The 19,553-nt window shown below is 52.8% G+C and overlaps 1 protein-coding gene across 2 annotated transcripts in view; it reads left to right on the plus strand.

Moving 5' to 3' along the window:
- Positions 1-303: 303 nt before the first annotated feature.
- AXIN1 (axin 1) overlaps positions 304-19,553 on the plus strand; it is a 66,093-nt gene continuing 46,843 nt past the window's right edge. For both annotated transcript variants that reach the window (XM_030798693.1, XM_030798694.1), the window contains exons 1-2: positions 304-657; positions 5,906-6,864. In XM_030798693.1, the coding sequence (XP_030654553.1) occupies positions 5,987-6,864 (878 nt within the window). In that variant the 5' untranslated portion in view covers positions 304-657; positions 5,906-5,986. The remainder of the gene's footprint in view (positions 658-5,905; positions 6,865-19,553) is intronic.

Consider the following 19,553-nt stretch of genomic DNA (forward strand, 5'->3'; position numbering starts at 1 on the left):
GGCGGGCCCCCGCCTTACTCCCTGGTCCCCGCCCCACGCCCGAGGCCCCGCCCCGCGCTCTTCACCTCGTCCTCTCGCTTCCGGCCCCGCCCGCGCCCCTGCCCCGCCCCGCGTTCCTCACCTGTCCCCTCGCTGTCGGCCCCGCCCCACGCTCCTCCCTTTATCCTCGCGCTTTCAGCCCCGCCCCGCGGCTGAAGCCCCGCCCCACACCCTTTACCTCGTCCCCGCGCTGCCGGCCCCGCCCCGTGCTGAGGCCCCGCCCCGCGCTCTCACCTCGTCCCCGCGCACCGGCCCCGCCCCCGCACTTCCGGACGCCGCCGGCGGGGGCGCTCGGGCCTGGGCTTCGGCGCTCTGGCTCGGGCTCCGGCTCGGGAGGCGATCGTGGCCGCTGCTGCCGCCAGAGCCGGCCGGAGTCCGCCCGGAGCCGCGTCCACGCGGAGCGGGCGGGTGGGAGCTGGCGGCTGGGCCCCTGCGGCTCCCCCGCGGCCTGCCCCGCGTCCGCCTCCGGGCCGCCGAGCCGCAGCCGCCGAGATGGGGGCCGCCCCGGGCCGCGCCCCCGCCGGGTCCCGCCCGCCGCGCTGCCGCTGAGCGCATGGGCCGGGCCGCGCCGCGCCGCTCCGGGAGCCGGGCCCGGGGTCCCGCCGCCACCGCGCGCGGGTGAGTAGGGCCGGGCTCCGGGGCGGGCTAGGCCGCGCTAGGCCGGGCGGGCGGGACCCGGAAGCGGCGGGGGGCGCGGGTGGCTGACGCGCGTGGGACCGAGGGGGTGGGCGCGCGGGGAACTGGGGCCGGGGTGCCCCTGGGCAGCGGGACCGGCGGCGCGGTGGCCGCTTGGAGGTCCGAGGCCTCGGGCGCGTCTCGGGGCGCGGAGCAGCTGCAGGGGCCGCGCATCGCGTGCGGGGGCCCCGGGAGAGCCGGGCCTGGAGCCCTCCCCGCCTCCCAGAAGTCGGCAGGAGTCCGGCTGCCCCGGAGGAGGGCACTCCTGCCCGCCCTCGCCGAGGCCGTGTGCCGGGTCCGGGTCGGGGTTCGGCCTGAGTAGCCGCGTGCTCCGGCGTCCGTACCCTCCAGGTTGATGCCTCGCTGCCCAAACACTGGTCTCTCTCTTGGGTGTGGTTCTTAGATTCTACCCCCGCCCCGCACTTTGGAATTTAGCCCCCCGTGAAACCAGAACTGCACTGCCCGAGCATTGAAACTTTCGGCTTGGCATTGAAGAAAGTAGAGAAAAGCATGTCAGTTCTCTGGGGATTTTTCTCAGCCCATCTGTAAGATAATTTTTTTTTTTTGTAGAGACGGGGTGTCACTATATTGCCCAGCAGGTGTTGAATTCTTGGCCTCAAGCGATCCACCTGCCTCAGCCTCCCAAGGTGTTGGGACTACAGGCGTGACCACCGTCCCCTCTAAGATAATTTTTTGTTTTTGAGACGGAGTCTCGCACTGTAGCCCAGGCTGGAGTGCATTGGCGCTGTCTTGGCTCACTGCAGCCTCCGCCTCCCGGGTTCAAGCAGTTTTCCTGCCTCAGCCTCCTGAGTAGCTGGGATAACAGGCATGCGCCACCACGCCCGGCTAGTTTTTGTAGTTTCAGTAGAGACGTGGTTTCACCATGTTGACCAGGCTGGCCTGGAACTCCTGATCTCAGGTGATCCGCTCACCTTGGCCTACCAAAGTGTTTACAGGTGTGAGCCACCGCGCCTGGCCCCTTCTAAGATAATTTATAAAGGGTTTTTATTGTGCATGTCAGCCCCTTGTTTTTGCTCACACTTCTGTTCTCTGCTTCTTCAGGAAGAATCTCGAGCTTACTTGGATCCACAGGCCCTGTTTTGGAGAAAACACAGCCTAAACCGGCTACCCGAGATACTCAGCAATAGCTCGGTTTCAAGTTGTTTTTTTTTTTTTTTTGAGACGGAGTTTTGCTCTCGTTACCCAGGCTGGAGTGCAATGGCGTGATCTCCGCTCACCGCATCCTCCGCCTCCCAGGTTCAAGCGATTCTCCTGCCTCAGGCTTCCCAAGTAGCTGGGATTATAGGCGTGCTCTACCAAGCCTGACTAATTTTGTATTTTTAGTAGAGATGAGGTTTGTGCATGTAGGTCAGGATGGTCTTGAACTCCCGACCTCAGGTGATCCGCCCACCTCGGCCTCCCAAAGTGCTGGGATTACAGGCGTGAGCCACCTCACCTGGCCTTGGTTTCGGTTTTAAGATCTCCATTCGGGGACAAGGATTGGAAAGCTTGAAAAACACAGTGTTTTTGTTTGATTTTCAGCTGGTGTTGACTTGTCTTGGATTTGTAGTTTCAAAAAAGCTAAGCAGACTTTTTCGGATTACATTGGTCATTGAGAATTTCAGTGATGGGGGAACAAATTACATGTGAAATAGTAGCCGTGAACCTTCAAGAGTTAAATCAGTGGACAGCTGGGAAGATGTCAGAGTCGTGTTGTGTTACTTGCCTCCTCCATGTAAATCAAAATGTCAGAAGTTAGTTTGGGTAAAATAAATACCTACACACGTAGGTAGCATTGAGTTTGCTGCCATGGTGCCCGGAGCATATGCCTAAGCAGTGACGAAAGGGAATTTTAAATACAGAATCAGACTTGTAGGCATCCCGCCCGTTTTATGGACTCACTTTACTGATGGTAGCTACAGGCTGTGGGCCAGATTCAGTGCTTGCAGGCATTTGATACAGAACTGAGTAAACGTGACTGTTTTATGTGTGGTGTGTACGTGTGTGTACACTAAATGCTTGGTGTGCTTCCCTGTGGGAACCCAGAGATTTCAGGAATTGGGACATGTTGCAACAATATCAGTAACATGTAAAGGGTTCATGTGCTTCCAGGGACACCAAAAAGTCTTCTGTCAGTTGACAGCCAAAAATACACATGATTATAAGAAAATTTTCTTCTGGGCTCTGAAAATTTGGTTCACACATGAATTAAAACATTAGTTTTGGGGCCAGGCAAACACTAACACTTCGGGAGGCCGAGGCGGGTGGATTGCTTTGAGCTCAGGAGTTTGAGACCAGCCTGGCCAACATGGTGAAACCCAAAATACAATCATTAGCCGGGCGTTGATGGCTCGTGCCTGTCAAGTCCCTGCCACTTGAGAGGCTGAGGCTGGAGAATTGCTTGAGCCTGGGAAGCTGAGGCTGCAGTGAGCTGAGATTGCCCCACTGCAGTCCAGCCTAGGCGACAGAGCGAGACCCTGTCTCAAAATAACAAAAAACAAAACAACAAAACCCATTAGTTTTGGAAGAATTTGCTGCTGTTTTCTGTGGTACAGTAGTTCAGCCTCTGTAGAGAGCCAGGGTTTGGCGTCTGTGACAAATGTCTTTTTTACATCAATGAATTAAGTACTTATTGGTGCCCGTTAGTTGCAAGACCTTGTGCTGGGTACTGTGCGTCCCGCCACTACCCATAATTGACACAGAAGACGTAAGTCCCTTACGAGAGCACGATGGTGGCTTGTGGTTAGCCTCCCTTCTGAGCACTGTCTGGGTAGTCACCTTCCACTTTGTGGTGACTTGGTTCTTCAAGCTAGTGAATGGCAGGACATCTATAACGGTAAGGCTCAGGTGGTCGGGGTGCAGGCCTTCTTTCCTGTGACAGCTTCCCAGACAGATGACCGTGAGCTAGTGTGGTGGTGCCCACGCCCAGGGTGCTCCCTCCATGCTGATGCGGCTCACGGGGTGACTGCCGCTCAAGTGGTCTGTGAGCAGCACGATGTCACAGCTCACTGGGCCTTGACCTTTAGAAGCTGTGTGTTCCTGCTGAGGCCAAGATGACACACTACCCAGCAGCATTCACAAAAAGTCCTTAGCTGCTGAAATGTCATTGGGGACACATAGTTGCAAACCATCCTCTATCTATGGGTGCTTCTTATTTATTTACTAATTTTATTTTATTTTTTTGAGACGGAGTCTCGCTGTGTCGCCCGGGCTGGATTGCAGCGGCCAGCACAGTGTCGGCTCATTGCAAGCTCCGCCTCCCGGGTTCACGCCATTGTCCTTCGTCAGTCTCACGAGTAGCTGGGACTACAGGTGCCCACCACCACACCCGGCTAATTTTTTGTATTTTTAGTAGAGACGGGGTTTCACCATGTTAGGCAGGATGATCTCGATCTCCTGACCTCGTGATCCACCTACCTTGGCCTCCCAAAGTGCTGGGATTACAGGCGTGAGCCACTGTGCCCAGCCTATTTTTTTTTTTTTTTAGAGATAGGATCTTGCTCTGTTGCCCAGGCTGGAGTGCAGTGGTGTGCGATTATAGCTCACTGCAGCCTTGAACTCCTGGGGTCAAGTGATCCTGTTGCCTCAGTCTTCCAAGTAGCTGGGACTACAGGCATATGCCACCATACCCGGCTAAGTAAGAACTTTTTTTTGGTACAGATTGGGTCTCACTATGTTGCTCAGGTTAGTCTTGAACTGTTGGGCTCAAGGGATCCTCCAGCCTCAGCCTCCTGAATAGCTGGGACTGCAGGTGCGCGACACCACGCCTGGCTCTGTGGATCCTTCTTGCTTCCAGCCATGAGCAGCTGTTGGCTGCTAAAGTGTGTGCAACGTGAGGAAGTTGGTGTGGGGACAGATTCCACATAGACAAGGGACAGCAGTGTGGAGTGGTGGCTGGGAGATCCCCCTTGAGTTGGTCCTGGGTTTTAGGGTTTTATTTGTTCCCTGTGACTTGTTCAGCACTCCAGGCTTTTGAACCCAACATGCTTCTCTAAAGCCCTCTCTCCGGCCCCTTTTAGCCATGACCACTTACATCATGGCAGGCTGTTGTTTCAGTCACCTGCATGGCTGGGTTGACAGGCATAGCCAGAGCTCCTGGGCTCCTGTAGCATGTGGCAGGAAGGACCATAGACCATGGCAGGGGTTCTGTTGGAGCCCTTATCTACTCTCTTTTGCACACCCCTTGCAGGCTTGTAGCAGCAGCAGCAGCAGCAGCAGCAGTAGTAGCAGTAGCAGCAAATTCTATAGTTCCTTGATGTCTAAGAGGGTGGGTGGTTTAGTTTTCAGCTTAAGGAGTGAAGTCACATGAACTATAGCTTCCTTAGCTAAAAATTGTGTTTTCATTTCCTTTTGTTCTGTACCTTCTCTGTTCCTTAAAGTACCCATTTACTATTTGCTATCTGAATCCTCATCAGAGAGGCTTTTCAGAAGTGCAGCATTCTGACAGAGCATTTTAAGATTGTCTCCAGTGATGGTGTCCTAGTGCCCCTGTGGGCGTGGGTGGTGTCCTTGATCCCTCGGTCGATGGGGCTGAAGGTGACCCATGATCATCTGTCTTTGAGGCGTGTGTTGAGACTCGGAGGAACACCCTGCAGTGTGTTCTCATGTGTTGCAAGGTGTACCGCGTGTGACGTGATGCAGCGGGCGAAAAACAGTGGCCGTGAGCCCGGAGGACGTGGGGTTCAGAAGACGTCCACCACCTTCGGGGCTGTAGCGCACCTTCCTTTCTCTCTGAGTGTCGCTGGGGCTGGTGGAGCGATTGTCTCCATCTCACTTGTGAGGGTCCAGCCCTCGTTCAGGTTTATACACAGTCAGGACTAGAGGCAGCTTTCCTTCCTCCGGTCTTCCTGCCTTCCCTGTCCCTCAGCTCTGCAGCTGAGGTGGGAGGTGCTCAAGCTGCCAGTCTCCGTGATGTTCGTGCAGTGAGACTTGTGGGGAGTGGCATTCCCATGTCCTGGGCATCCCTTCTTAGCATGGGAGGCATTCCTTTAGATGTAAAAGTTTCCAGAAATTGCTTTAAAGTAGAACTATGCTTGTAGCCAAAATATATCTTGATTGAACATTTAAACTGAGTTTCTTGCTTTGAGTTTGAGCGGGAGGGCGTCATCGTGAGTCTTGTCTTGAGAAAACCTCTGGTCGTGTTTCATGGACCCACCTTTCCTAATCCTTGTCCTCTTAATGGTTTCAACAGGACAGATTGATTCACTTTGGACCTGTAAGTACTGATGTATTAGGGTGCAGCGCTCATTGTTCCTTGACGCAGAGTCCCAAAATGAATATCCAAGAGCAGGGTTTCCCCTTGGACCTCGGAGCAAGTTTCACCGAAGATGCTCCCCGACCCCCAGTGCCTGGTGAGGAGGGAGAACTGGTGTCCGCAGACCCGAGGCCCGCCAGCTACAGTTTCTGCCCCGGGAAAGGCGTTGGCATTAAAGGTGAGACTTCGACGGCCACTCCGAGGCGCTCGGATCTGGACCTGGGGTATGAGCCTGAGGGCAGTGCCTCCCCCACCCCACCATACTTGAAGTGGGCTGAGTCACTGCACTCCCTGCTGGATGACCAAGATGGGATAAGCCTGTTCAGGACTTTCCTGAAGCAGGAGGGCTGTGCCGACTTGCTGGACTTCTGGTTTGCCTGCACTGGCTTCAGGAAGCTGGAGCCCTGTGACTCGAACGAGGAGAAGAGGCTGAAGCTGGCGAGAGCCATCTACCGAAAGTACATTCTTGATAACAATGGCATCGTGTCCCGGCAGACCAAGCCAGCCACCAAGAGCTTCATAAAGGGCTGCATCATGAAGCAGCTGATCGATCCTGCCATGTTTGACCAGGCCCAGACAGAAATCCAGGCCACCATGGAGGAAAACACCTATCCCTCCTTCCTTAAGTCTGATATTTATTTGGAATATACGAGGACAGGCTCGGAGAGCCCGAAAGTCTGTAGTGACCAGAGCTCTGGGTCAGGGACAGGGAAGGGCATGTCTGGATACCTGCCGACTTTAAATGAAGATGAGGAATGGAAGTGTGACCAGGACATGGACGAGGACGACAGCAGAGACGCGGCTCCTCCCGGAAGACTCCCTCAGAAGCTGCTCCTGGAGACAGCTGCCCCGAGGGCCTCCTCCAGTAGACGGTACAGCGAAGGCAGAGAGTTCAGGTGAGTCCGACGCCAGGCGTCTGCTTTCTGTACTCACCTCCGAGAGCTGGAGAACAAGCCAGGGAAAGGTGCTGAGGAGGCGGGCGTTAACCCACACCGGATGTCCTGCTGCCGCTGGGGTTGAATTTTGGTTCTGTTCTTATTTGTGATACTTTTGCATTTGTCATTAGATACTTTTTTATATTTGTGATGTTGAGAATACTTTTACTGAGAACAGACTAAAATATATGACTTTATGAGTCATTAGGAGCATCGGAATTCTTAGAAGTCACAATGACGTGTAAACTTTACCCTTCAGCAGTAAAGTCTGTAACCTCTTAAATAGGAGCTGGATCTACCCAGTAGACATGGTCCTTTGTGCTTAATAAAGGGAGGAGTGGACGTTTCAGGGCATCGCTAAGAATTGGAGAATTGGATTCTTGCTTTTTTTATTTTTATTTTTTTTGAGACGGAGTTTCACTTTAGTTACCCAGGCTGGAGTGCAATGGCACAATCTCAGCTCACTGCAACCTTCGCCTCCCGGGTTCGAGCGATTCTCCTGCCTCAGCCTGCTGAGTAGCTGGGATTACAGGCATGCGCCACCACGCCCGGCTAGTTTTGCATTATTAGTATAGACGGGGTTTCTCCATGTTGTCCAGGCTGGTCTCAAACTCCCGACCTCGAGTGATCTGCCTGCCTCGGCCTCCCAAAGTGTTGGGATTACAGGCGTGAGCCGCCGCACCCGGCCAGATGATTGCTTTTATAATGATCTTCTAAGCTTCTTCCTAGAGGCTGAGAAATAGTAGGGGGGGACGTTTTACGTGTGGGGAATGGTCAGAGTACTTTGAAAACTTCCTGTGGCTATGGTGGGCATTCCAGGATTGGGCCTTTTTTCCTGCCAACAAAATGTGTTGGTGCTGTTGTGTAGTCCACAGCAGCCTGGACCCTGAGGCGATCCTGGCAGGGCGTGTGGGGTGCGTGTGCTGCCTGGGAGGGAGTAGAGTGGTGCTCAGCCTCGGAACCTGTTTCTTCGTTCTTCCTTCCCTGTGATCCCTGCCTGGTTCCTGGAGGTTTATGTGGCTTTCAGGCTGGCATCTACTGTGTTTGTGAGCGGAGCGCATGCATTTCCCACCCTTTCCCTAGAGCTGGTGACCAGAGGCTCCGGCCTGTGTAACTTTGAAAGCCTGGAATTCATGCGACCCCTGCTGATACAATCAAGACTCGGAAAGCACAGCCCCATGTGCTGGGACTCTCCCGAGGAGTTATTAAAAACTCGAATTAGTTCTTCAAGCTTACTGTGACACAGAAATTGGCTACTCGCTCATAAACACAGGATTAAACATGTCTAAGGTTAAACTTGTAGTCTAAGTGATACGATTTAAGATGGACTGTCGACTGGGCGCGGTGACTCACGCCTGTAATCCCAGCACTTTGGGAGGCCGAGGCGGGCGGATCACCTGAGGTCGGGAGTTCGAGACCATCCTGGCCAACGTGGTGAAACCTCATTTCTACTAAAAATACAAAAATTAGATAGGTGAGGTGGCGCATGCCTGTAATCCTAGCTACTGGGGAGGCTGAAGCAGGGGAATCACTTGAACCTGGGAGGCAGAGGTTGCAGTGAGCCTTGGTCATGCCATTGCACTCCAGCCTGGGCGACAAGACGACAAGAGCAAAACTCTGTCTCAGAAAAAAAAAAAAAAAAAATGGACCGTCTAGGTTAATTTTTTTTTTTTTTTTTTTTTTTTTTTTTTTTTTTTGAGACAGAGTCTTGCTCTATTGCCCAGGCTGAAGTGCAGTGGCGCCATCTCTGCTCACTGCAAGCTCCGCCTCCCGGGTTCATGCCATTCTCCTGCCCCAGCCTCCCAAGTAGTTGGGACTACAGCCGCCCGCCACCACACCCGGCTAATTTTTTGTATTTTTAGTAGAGATGGGGTTTCACCATGTTAGCCAGGATGGTCTCAATCTCCTGACCTCGTGATCCGCCTGCCTCAGCCTCCCAAAGTGCTGGGATTACAGACGTGGGCTACCACGCCCGGCCTTTTTTTCCTTTTGTTCATTGTCTTTAGCCAAGTGCTAATTATTTAGCAAGCATTTTAGGGCACAGTATGCCGTAAAGTTATCTTGTTGAGTAAGGCTGGTATAACTCAGAGTTTCTTTCTTTTTTTTTTTTTTTTTGAGATGGAGTCTTGCTCTGTCACACAGGCTGGAGTGCAGTAGCACTATCTCGCTATGTCGGCTCACTGCAATTTCTGCCTCCTGGGTTTAAGTGATTCTCCTGCCTCCCGAGTAGCTGGGATTATAGGTGTGTGCTACCATGCCTGGCTAATTTTTGTATTTTTAGTAGAGACAGCGTTTCACCACGTTGGCCAGGATGGTCTCGAGCTCCTGGGATCCAGTGATCTCAGCCTCCCAAAGTGCTGGGATTACAGGTGTGAGCCACTGAACCTGGCTGGTTATTCTTTTTGCTTTTTTTTTGTTTGAGATGGAGTCTGGCTCTGTCGCCCAGGCTGGAGTGCAGTGGTGCAATCTCAGCTCACTGCAACCTCTGCCTCCTGGGTTCAAGTGAGTCTCCTGCCTCAGCCTTCCGAAGTGCTGGGGTTCGAGGTGTGAGCTACCACGCCCAGCTAATTTTCTGTATTTTTAGTAGAGATGGGGTTTTGCCACATTGGCCAGTCTGGTCTCGAACTCATTTCCTCAAGAGATCCGCCCGCCTCGGCCTCCCAAAGTGCTGGGGTTCTGGGTGTGAGCCGCTGCCCCTGGCTCTGGCTGGTTATTTTAAGATGGGGCTGAAGTTGAGGGCTGGGCTGCAGGAAGAAAATGAGCTCCGTTCTGATTTCCGCCATTACAACCCCAGTGCCTCCCTCCCAGCCACTCTTCAGTTCTTGGCTGCGAGCAGTAGCCTTGCCGTCTGTCCTTGGTTTGCTGTATTTGTAATAAGCAACCTTTGCTATGAAATTAGTGGAATACATTGGCTTCTCCTGTCTAATTTTGTGTAGCTGTGTCTACACAGTTTGGGTCCTAACTTTCCTGCTCTGGGGCTGCTGGTGGCAGAGGACCCTGGGGCTTGGGATTCCCGTCTGCGGTTGAATCCTCTCTGTGGGAGGTGGTCAGTGGTGCAGCCTTGTGGCTTGAAGATCTCTGATGTTGGAATGGTGGCTTGTCATCATGGACGGGGCATGAAGTCCAGGCTGTGTTCCTCCCGTTTGGACCATTCTCTTTGTGCTGCCGGGTGTGGGTGAGGGTGCACTGGGTTGGAAGTCTGGAAACCCACCCACCTGAGCCCAACCCTGAAGGGCGCTGTTGAGGCAGAGCGTCAGGTGTGCCTCAGTCAGGGGCTGGCACCTTTGCTTTATGCCAGTCTGACTTTGCCTGCCTGGTGGGCGGCTTCGTGGGCTTTGTATTGGAGGTGGCTGCTGCAGTGACCTTGGGCTCGGGGCTCCCTTGTTTGCAGATGCTTCCCGCAGCTCTGACGGACGGGCCTGCTGTTGCTCTGAGGAGGGCACGTGTGCCGCTGTGTCCTGTCTGTCTCAGCACAGTCATGGTGCGTGCGCGGGGGGCTGTGCAGCAGGGCCACTCCTGAAGGAAAGTGGGGTGCTCCACCCAGACAGATGGCTGCTGCCCAGTGGGGAGCTGGGGGTGGTCCTCCAAAGGAAGGCTGCGGGTAATGCAAAGGGAAGAGGAGAGTGGGTACTGAACAGGCAGGTTGTAAGCATTGCTACCACAACAAGGCCTGCAGCTTAGGCCTCACGTGTTGGGGGATGCATTTCCCGTGGAGAGCCGGTTATTCGTCCCGGGGTGGAATTTGTGTGGAGGAACGTGTCAGGAGGGCCAGGCCTCGGGTGCTGACCCCTCTGTCCTGGGGGCTGCTTTGCCTGCATCTCTGCCACAGTCCCTCATCCCCTGCGGTGGGGCTGCTGCGGTCCAGCACGGCCACAGGCGTCCAGTTACCCTGTGGGAGGCCGGGGTGCGGGTCCTTGTTGGTCCGTGCGTGAGCTGCGTGGTGGTTTCACATACTCGATTTGAGGAAAGTGAAGTGTTCCGCTTAGGTCTTTGTCTCAGCCTAGGAAAGAGTCCATTGCTGGCCCTTCCGTGCATTTGTCCCACTCAGCCGCTGTCATTTGGAGCTCCTGTGCCAGGGTTTCATGGGGTTCCTCCCTGGCTCCCCCGTTCTGCCTCTGTGGGAACACTTTCTGCACCCTCCGGGTCTTTGTTCCCATTGTCAGTGGAACTTTGAACAGAGCTGGCTGGTTCACCCTGTCATTTCAGCGGTGTGGATCAGCAGGCAGGTTCTGCTATTGACTGCGTGTTGGGTGGGAGGCCCAGGGCCTGCACTCCCTGGCCGGTGGGCTCAGGCTCTGCTCCCCTTCAGGGTGGCTTGGCCCACCAGGTGGCCTTCAGGGCTGGCCTTGCATGCCCCTGCCAGGTCCGCTTGGTCAGGCCCGCAGTCCCCTTGCCGCTGGCCCCTTCTGTTGACTGCCCTGACCTTCCTCGCTGGCTGGGGACAGGGTCTTCCTAGATATTTTCGTGGGTCTTCCCCGGCCAGTCCAGTGATGCACTTGTGGATAGGGCTGGTCAGTGTGGCTGTGGCCAGAGAGTGGACGACAGACATGTCCACAGCAGGAGCAGCACGGTGGCTTGTCTTGGGCTCCTGGTTCGTAGAGCTGCTCAGAGGACCGTGGGTCCCTTCAAGGTGGGCAGCCAGCCCTTGCTATTCAGGTTCCCACAGGGGTGCCTGAGGAACTGTCTGACCTGCTCATTAGTTTATTGACTGTGTTTCTGGTAATGGCCTAAAAGGTTAAGTGAAGAAATGGTTTAAAAAAAAAAAAAGAAGAAAAAGAAAGGGCCCAAAACGCGTGCAGAGTTGTCTGTGGAGGACTGGTTTTGGGTTTCCGTGTCAGTTGGACCTCAGGCAGTGGTGCTGTTGAAGGTGGCCGGCTGCAGAGGGGCTGTGTTGCAAGGGTGAACTCTGCTTCCTGTGCAGAGGGGGTGGCCCAGGGTGGGGCCACCCCCAGGCTTGTCTTGTTGAGGGGACTTCTGCTGTGGTGCAGAGGGGGCAGAGGTGCTTGTGAGCCATACTGCCCCTTGAGTGGGCTCCACTTGCCTGGGTGTGGGGGGTTTTCTAGTCTCCTTGGGGTATTTGCTTCCCCTGTTTGATCAGATCTAAAGAGAATTTTCCTTTTCTCTAGACAGAGTCTTGCTCTGTCACCCAGGCTGGAGTGGCACAATCTCGGCTCACTGCAGCCTCTGCCTCCCAGGTTCAAGCAGTTCTCCTGCCCCAGCCTCCCCAGTAGCTGGGATTATAGGCACCCGCCACCATGCCCGGCTAATTTTTTTTTTTTTTTTTTTTTTTTGAGATGGAGTCTCACTCTATCGCCAAGGTGGGAGTGCAGTGGAACGATCTCGGCTCACTGCAACCTCCATCTCGTGGGTTCAAGCGATTCTCCTGCCTCAGCCTCCTCTATAGCTGGGACTACAGGCGTGTGTCACCATGCCTGGCTAATTTTTTTTTTTTTTTTTGTATTTTTAGTAGAGACGGGGTTTCACCGTGTTAGCCAGGATGGTCTCGATCTCCTGACCTTGTGATCTGCCCACCTCAGCCTCCCAAAATGCTGGGATTACAGGTGTGAGCCACTGCGCCCAGCCTTTTTTTTTTTTTTTTTTTTTTTGAGACCAGGCTGGCTGGTTTTGAACTCCTGACGTCAAGTGATCTGCCTGCCTTGGCCTCTCAAAGTGCAGGGGTTGCAGGTGTGAACCACCATGCCCGGCCCAAAGAGAAATTTTTTTGTTTGTGGATGTCCAAGGAAAACTTTAAAAATGATTCCTGGCCAGGCACGGTGGCTCACGCCTGTAATCCCAGACTCTGCTGGACTCTGCTGGTACTCTGCTGGACTCTGTCACCACAGCACCAGCTTGCATCCAACTTTTTTTTTTTTTTCCCCCAAGATGGAGTTTCGCTCTTGTCGCCCAGGCTGGAGTACAATGGCGCGATCTCGGCTCACTGCAACCTCTGCCTCTCAGGTTCAAGTGATTCTCCAGTCTCAGCCTCCCGAGTAGCTGGGATTACAGGTGCATGCCCCCACTCCTGGCTACTTTATGTATTTTTAGTAGAGACAAGGTTTTGCTATATTGGCCAGGCTGGTCTCAAACTGCTGACCTTCAGTCATCTGCTCACCTCAGCCTCCCAAAGTGCTGGAATTACAGGCATGAGCCACTGTGCCCAGTCCATCCTGTATTTTTATGCACCTGTCAGTGGGCAAGGACTCCAAACATATTTTTTCTCTTCGTTAGCCGTGTAAAGCTCCATAGTCTCAGACAGGTTTCAACAGAGTCCACGAAAGTATCTGTAGTTGCCTGTCAGGCCAAAGGATTCTGGAACCGAGAGGCCCCTTTGCCTGGGTGGACCTCAGTCCCGAGCTGTGTGGGTGGATTGTGAAAGGGAAGCACTTTGCAGACAGCCAGTGGCAGATGTGCTGATGACACTGTGTGCCTGGCCCTGGTGCTGGTGCTGACCTGTGGCAGCTGTTTCTAGAGGGCTTGGGGCAAGTGTCCCTGTGGGCCCGTGTGGCCCTTCTCGGAACTGAGCCGTAGCCGTGACTGGCTGCCTGGCACCCCAGCCCATTCTCACATTTTGCGCCAGTGTCACAGATTTGAATTGACTGCACACACTCCAGTTCTGCTCATCCTTGTCAAACGCAGACGTCATTTGTAGCAGCGTACCCTGCAATTATCGGAGGTGGGGGCCAGGCTGGGCCATGGTGGCTGTCAGGGAGAGAGGGCCGCCTTTTGGCTCTTTCTTGGGCCCCTCCGCTGCCTACTTGTGCGTATGGAGGAAGCACCTTTGCCTCAGTTTCCCCGTGTCACCTCTGTGAGAATAACCACTCAGTGTCCTCTCAGAACCCATTAGCTCCAGAAGGTGTTTGGTCTCTCCACTCCCTGAGAGATGGAGACTGGTCACGGGGCTCTGTTAAAACACACACAGCTCCGCCATACCGCTATGACATCCGGGGGCCCCCCAGAGGCCACACGCCCGGGTGAGTGCGCATAGGGCCCCGACTCCATGCCCCTTCTCCTCCAGCAAGGACCCTGGCCCTGTCCGGAGTTGGACGCTGGCTTGTGTGGATTGCAGCCTCGGCCCACGGGCTTCCTTCTTGATCCGTTGAGGCATCTGCTGGCAAATGGGCTCAGCTCTTGGCTCAGCCGCTGGCTGGGTGGCCAGGTGGTCAGGGAGCCGGGCGTCCGGGTGTCCGGGCAGGCGCTGTCCTCGCTGTGAGCTGCAGTGGGCTGCTTGGTCCTGGGCCCTGCTCACGGCACTCACCCTCCTGCCTCCTTTGAGGTTGCTCCAGTGCTTTTTTTTTCGGTTTTGACCCACTCTGGATCTTTACTAGCTCACCTGTAGTCTATGGGACTGGTGTCTGCTCCTAAACAAACATTTAAAATAACCCTAAGGAGTGCTGCTTGTAATATTCCAGCAAACAGGATGATTTGAATGCCCAGTGGCAGGCTGGTTGGTTACACAGGCATTTTTTTTCTGTACAGTTGGATATGTGGGCTTTTAATTTTTTTCTTTGTTTTTCTGTATTTTCCAAATTCCTGTAACAGCATGTTTATAATTAGAAAGTATATTATTAAAAGAATAAAAGCTTTACAATATGCAGCTATTCAAAAGCACATTTTTTCTTTAAAAAGGATACGCGTAGATGTCTCGCCCTGTCACCCAGGCTGGAGTGCAGTGGCGCGATCTCGGCTCACTGCAACCTCTCCCTCCCAGGCTCAAGAGCTCCTCCTCCCTCAGCCTCCGCAGTAGCTGGGATTACAGGCGCCCGCTACCACGCCCGGCTAATTTTTTTGTGTCTTCAGTAGAGAGGGGGTTTCACTGTGTTAGCCAGCATGGTCTCCATCTCCTGACCTCGTGATCCACCCGCCTCAGCCTCCCAAAGTGCTGGGATTACAGGCGTGAGCCACTGTGCCTGGCCCATACCTGGTTAAGTTCTTGTATTTATTTATTTATTTATTTATTTATTTATTTATTTATTTATTTTTGAGGCGGAGTCTTGCTCTGTTGCCCAGACTGGAGTGCAGTGGTGCAACCTCGGCTCACTGCAACCTCTGCCTCCTGGGTTCAAACGATTCTCCTGCCTCAGCTTCCTGAGTAGCTGGGATTACAAGACATGCACCACCACACCTGGCTAATTTTCGTATTTTTAGTAGAGATGAGGTTTCACCATGTTGGCCAGACTGGTCTTGGACTGACCGCGTGATCTGCCTGCATTGGCCTCCCAAAGTGCTGGGATTACAGGTGTGAGGCACTGCGCCCAGCTGGTGTGTGTTCTTTTTTTTTTGAGACGGAGTCTCGCTCTGTCGCCCAGGCTGGAGTGCAGTGGCGCGATCTCGGCTCACTGCAAGCTCCGCCTCCCGGGTTCACGCCATTCTCCTGCCTCAGCCTCTCCGAGTAGCTGGGACTACAGGCGCCCGCCACCACGCCCGGCTAATTTTTTTGTATTTTTAGTAGAGACAGGGTTTCACCGTGGTCTCGATCTCCTGACCTCGTGATTCACCCGCCTCGGCCTCCCAAACTGCTGGGATTACAAGCGTGAGCCACCACGCCCGGCCGGTGTGTGTTCTTTTAGGGACACCAGCCCTCTTGGGTCAGGGCCCCACCTTTACGTTCTCATCTAACAACAACACTTGCTTACTTCAAGCACGGCCACGTGGTGGTCAGGGCTGACACATATTAACTGGGGGACACGGTTCGGTCCTTAGTGCCTTTTCTGAGTAACATGCTCACTGCTGTCTTGTGTCCACTGGCTCTTTGAGAGCTCTGCTGCTCTCCGGTCTCACCCCTGCCCTGAGGTGTTCATGCACCAGGGCTTGGTGCTTTCACTTCTGAGCCAAGTGGGTCAAGCATTTTCTTTTTTGAGACGGAGTTTTGCTCTTGTTCCCCAGGCTGGAGTGCAATGGCACGATCTTGGCTCACTGCAGCCTCCACCTCCTGGGTTTAAGAAATTCTTCTGCCAGCCGGGCGCGGTGGCTCACGCTTGTAATCCCAGCACTTTGGGAGGCCGAGGCGGGCGGATCACGAGGTCAGGAGATGGAGACCACGGTGAAACCTCGTCTCTACTAAAAATACAAAAAATTAGCAGGGCGTGGTGGCGGGCGCCTGTAGTCCCAGCTACTCGGAGAGGCTGAGGCAGGAGAATGGCGTGAACCCGGGAGGTGGAGCTTGCAGTGAGCGCAGATCGCGCCACTGCACTCCAGCCTGGGCGACAGAGCGAGACTCCGTCTCAAAAAAAAAAAAAAAGAAGTTCTCCTGCCTCAGCCTCTCGAGTAGCTGGGATTACAGGCGTGCATCTCCATGCCCAGCTAATTTTTGTATTTTTAGCAGAGACCAGGTTTTACCATGTTGGCCAGGCTGGTCTTGAACTCGTGACCTCAAGTGATTCACCTGCCTTGGCTTCCCAAAGTGCTAGGATTATAGGCGTGACCCACCATGCCCGGCCATTTTCTTTCCTGTACAATTTTGTGTGTTTGTTTTTGAGTTAATAATGGCTGTTTTTTGCATTTGATTAAATATTTTACTTTCCAACTTAAATCTTCCCATATTCTTCAGCTCAGTAGAGTGCTTGTGAATATTCTTCTCCTGACTGTAAAACCTGTTGGATAAAGTATTTTTTCTCTGGAAGACATGTGTCCTGAAGTCTTCCATGTTCCCACTCTGGTTGAAACAGTTACTCTTTAGGCATCCTGTGGTACTGGGTGCCGTGGCACTGGTGTGTGTGGTACTGGCATGCAGTGTAACTGGGCGCAGTGGTACTGGGTGCTGTTATTGGGTGCCGTGGTACTGGGTGCTGTGTTATTGGCATGCTGTGGTACTAGGTGCTGTGTTATTGGTGTGCTGTGGTACTGGGTGCTGTATTAGTAGTGTGTCCTGGTACATACTAGTGGCCGAGGTGCACCTGTGTGGAGATCTGAGGGTGACGTAAGTAGAGGCACTGGCGTGAGGGCCCCTCATGCAGTGTCAGGCTTGCACCTTTGCTTGGAAATTCCATTAGCTTTGGAATTTATAGCTTCATGGTGCAGTGTGGAGTTATGTTGGAGATACCATAAAGACGAAGCATTTCCACGGTGAACAAAAAAGTTTGCAAATAAAAGCAGTCCAGGCAGTTTTTATTTTGGTTTTATGATGTGTCCACTTACTGCTGTGCATTCTGTACGCCAGTAGGAGTGTTTGGTAGATTCTCATGAGTTGGTTGCGTTTGGTTCATTTGGGTAAAGTGCAACTCCTTTTAAAAGAAGCAGAAAAAAATTAAATATCTCGTAAAAATAAAGATTGTCTATTTCTGCCTCAGAGTGTTTCTCTCCAGTGAGTGGTGTGTAATTAGTGTGCCATGGTACTGGATGGTTTGTTTTTGGCATGCCATGGTACTGGGTGCTGTTTTATTGTTGTAATGTGGTACTGGGCGCTGTGTTATTGGGTGCTGTGGTATTGGGTGCCATGGTACTGGGTGTGCTGTGGTACTGGGTGTGCTGTGGTACTGGGTGTGCTGTGTTATTGGTGTGCCGTGGTACTGGGTGCCGTGGTACTGGGTGCTGTGGTACCTGGTGCTGTGTTACTGGTGTGCTGTGGTACTGGTGTTATGTGCTCATGCCAAAAGAACTTGAAGGAGAGATGAGGTGGGTTTAGGATTTAGGTTGGGTGGCACCTCCCCATAAATTTGGAGGAATTGCACCATCACCTTCTGTTTTTCTGAGCTGCATTGGAAAGATCTGGCTCCATTCTCTTCATACAGTGTGGATGGGGCCTTTTTTCTTCCCTCCAGACATTTTTTGGATGTTTTGTTTATCAACAGTGTTATTTCATAATATTGTGTTTTGCTTGGGGCTTTTTTCTTTCATTGTGCTGAAGAAACTTGTCCTTTAATTCTGGACTTTAAAAAATGCTATTCGTTTTTTTTTTTTTTCTGAGGCGAGTCTGGAAAAAAAGGCTCAAGCGATCCTCCTGCCTCAACCTCCTGAGTAGCTGGGATTACAGGCATGTGCCACCACACCCAGCTAATTTTGTATTTTTAGTAGAGATGGGGTTTCTCCATGTTGGTCAGGCTAGTCTCAAACTCCCGACCTCAGGTGATCCACCTGCCTCGGCCTCTCAAAGTGCTGGGATTACAGGAGTGAGCAGTCGCACCCGGCCCACCTCACTAATCTTTTTTTACAGTTTTGTTTTGTTTTTTTTTTTTGAGATAGAGTCTCGCTCTGTCACCCACTGCAAGCTCCGCCTCCCGGGTTCACGCCATTCTCCTGCCTCAGCCTCTCCGAGTAGCTGGGACTACAGGTGCCCGCCACCACACCCAGCTAATTTTTTGTATTTTTATAGAGATGGGGTTTCACCGTGTTAGCCAGGATGGTCTCAATCTCCTGACCTCGTGATCCGCCCGCCTCGGCCTCCCAAAGTGCTGGGATTACAAGCGTGAGCCACCGTGCCCAGCCTTTTTTACAGTTTTTTATAGAGACAAGGTCTCCCTATGTTGCCCAGGCTGGTCTCAAGCTCCTGGCCTTGAGCAGTCCTCCTACCTTGCCCTCTCAGAGAGTTGAAATTTCAGGTGTGAGCCATTGATTGCATTTGGCCAGAAATGTTAGTTCTTTGATAATTCCTTCTCTCCAGCTTTACCATTTCCCATTTTAGAACTTATTTGAGATCTTATTTAGATTTTGGACCATTTAGAGTGATCCTTTAAATTTTAAATCTTTCATATATTTTGCATTTTTTTGTTGTGTTTTCATATCTTTTCAATACATTCTTTTCTTGTGCTTGCTTTCTGAATATACACTCAAAAATTATCCTTTTTTTGTTTTTTTGGTTTAGATCAACATTGTTTAGATCAGAATCTTTTTGGAGATGTTAAGATGTTAAGTGTAATTTTTTTTTCTTTTTTTTTTTTTTTTTTTTTGAGAAGGAGTCTTGCTCTGTCCCCCAGGCTGGAGTGCAGGGGCGGGGTCTCAGCTCACTACAACCTCCGCCTCCCGGGTTCAAGCCATTCTCCTGCCCCAGCCTCCCTAGAGCTGGGACTACAGGCGCCCACCACCACGCCCAGCTAATTTTTTGTATTTTTAGTAGAGACGGGGTTTCACCGTGTTAGCCAGGATGGTCTCCATCTCCTGACCTTGTAATCTGCCCGCCTCGGCCTCCCAAAGTGCTAGGATTACAGGCATGAGCCACTGTGCCGGCTTTTTTTTTTTCTTGAGACAGTCTTGCTCTGTCATCCAGGCTGGAGTGCAGTGGTGTGATCTCAGCTCACTGCAGCCTCAACCTCCTGGGCTCAAGAAATTCTCCCACCTTAGCCTCCTGAGAAGCTGGGACCACAGGTGTGCCTCACTGTGCCTGGGTAATTTTTTATTTTTTATTTTTTATTTTTTTATTTTTTTTGAGACAGAGTCTCGCTCTGCTGGCCAGGGTGGAGTGCAGTGGCACGATCTCGGCTCACTGCAACCTCCGTCTCCCGGGCTCAAGCAATTCTCCTGCCTCAGCCTCCTGAGTAGCTGGGATTACAGGCGTGTGCCACCACCCCTGGCTAATTTTTGTATTTTTAGTAGAGACGGGGTTTCACCATGTTGGCTAGGCTGGTCTCGAACCCCTGACCTCACGTAATCCGCCTGTCTTGGCCTCCCAAAGTGCTGGGATTAAAAGCGTGTGAGCCTCTGCGCCTGGCCTTTTTAAA

The sequence above is a fragment of the Nomascus leucogenys genome, chromosome 18 (assembly GCF_006542625.1).
Source record: "Nomascus leucogenys isolate Asia chromosome 18, Asia_NLE_v1, whole genome shotgun sequence".
Classification (NCBI taxonomy): Eukaryota; Metazoa; Chordata; class Mammalia; order Primates; family Hylobatidae; genus Nomascus; species Nomascus leucogenys.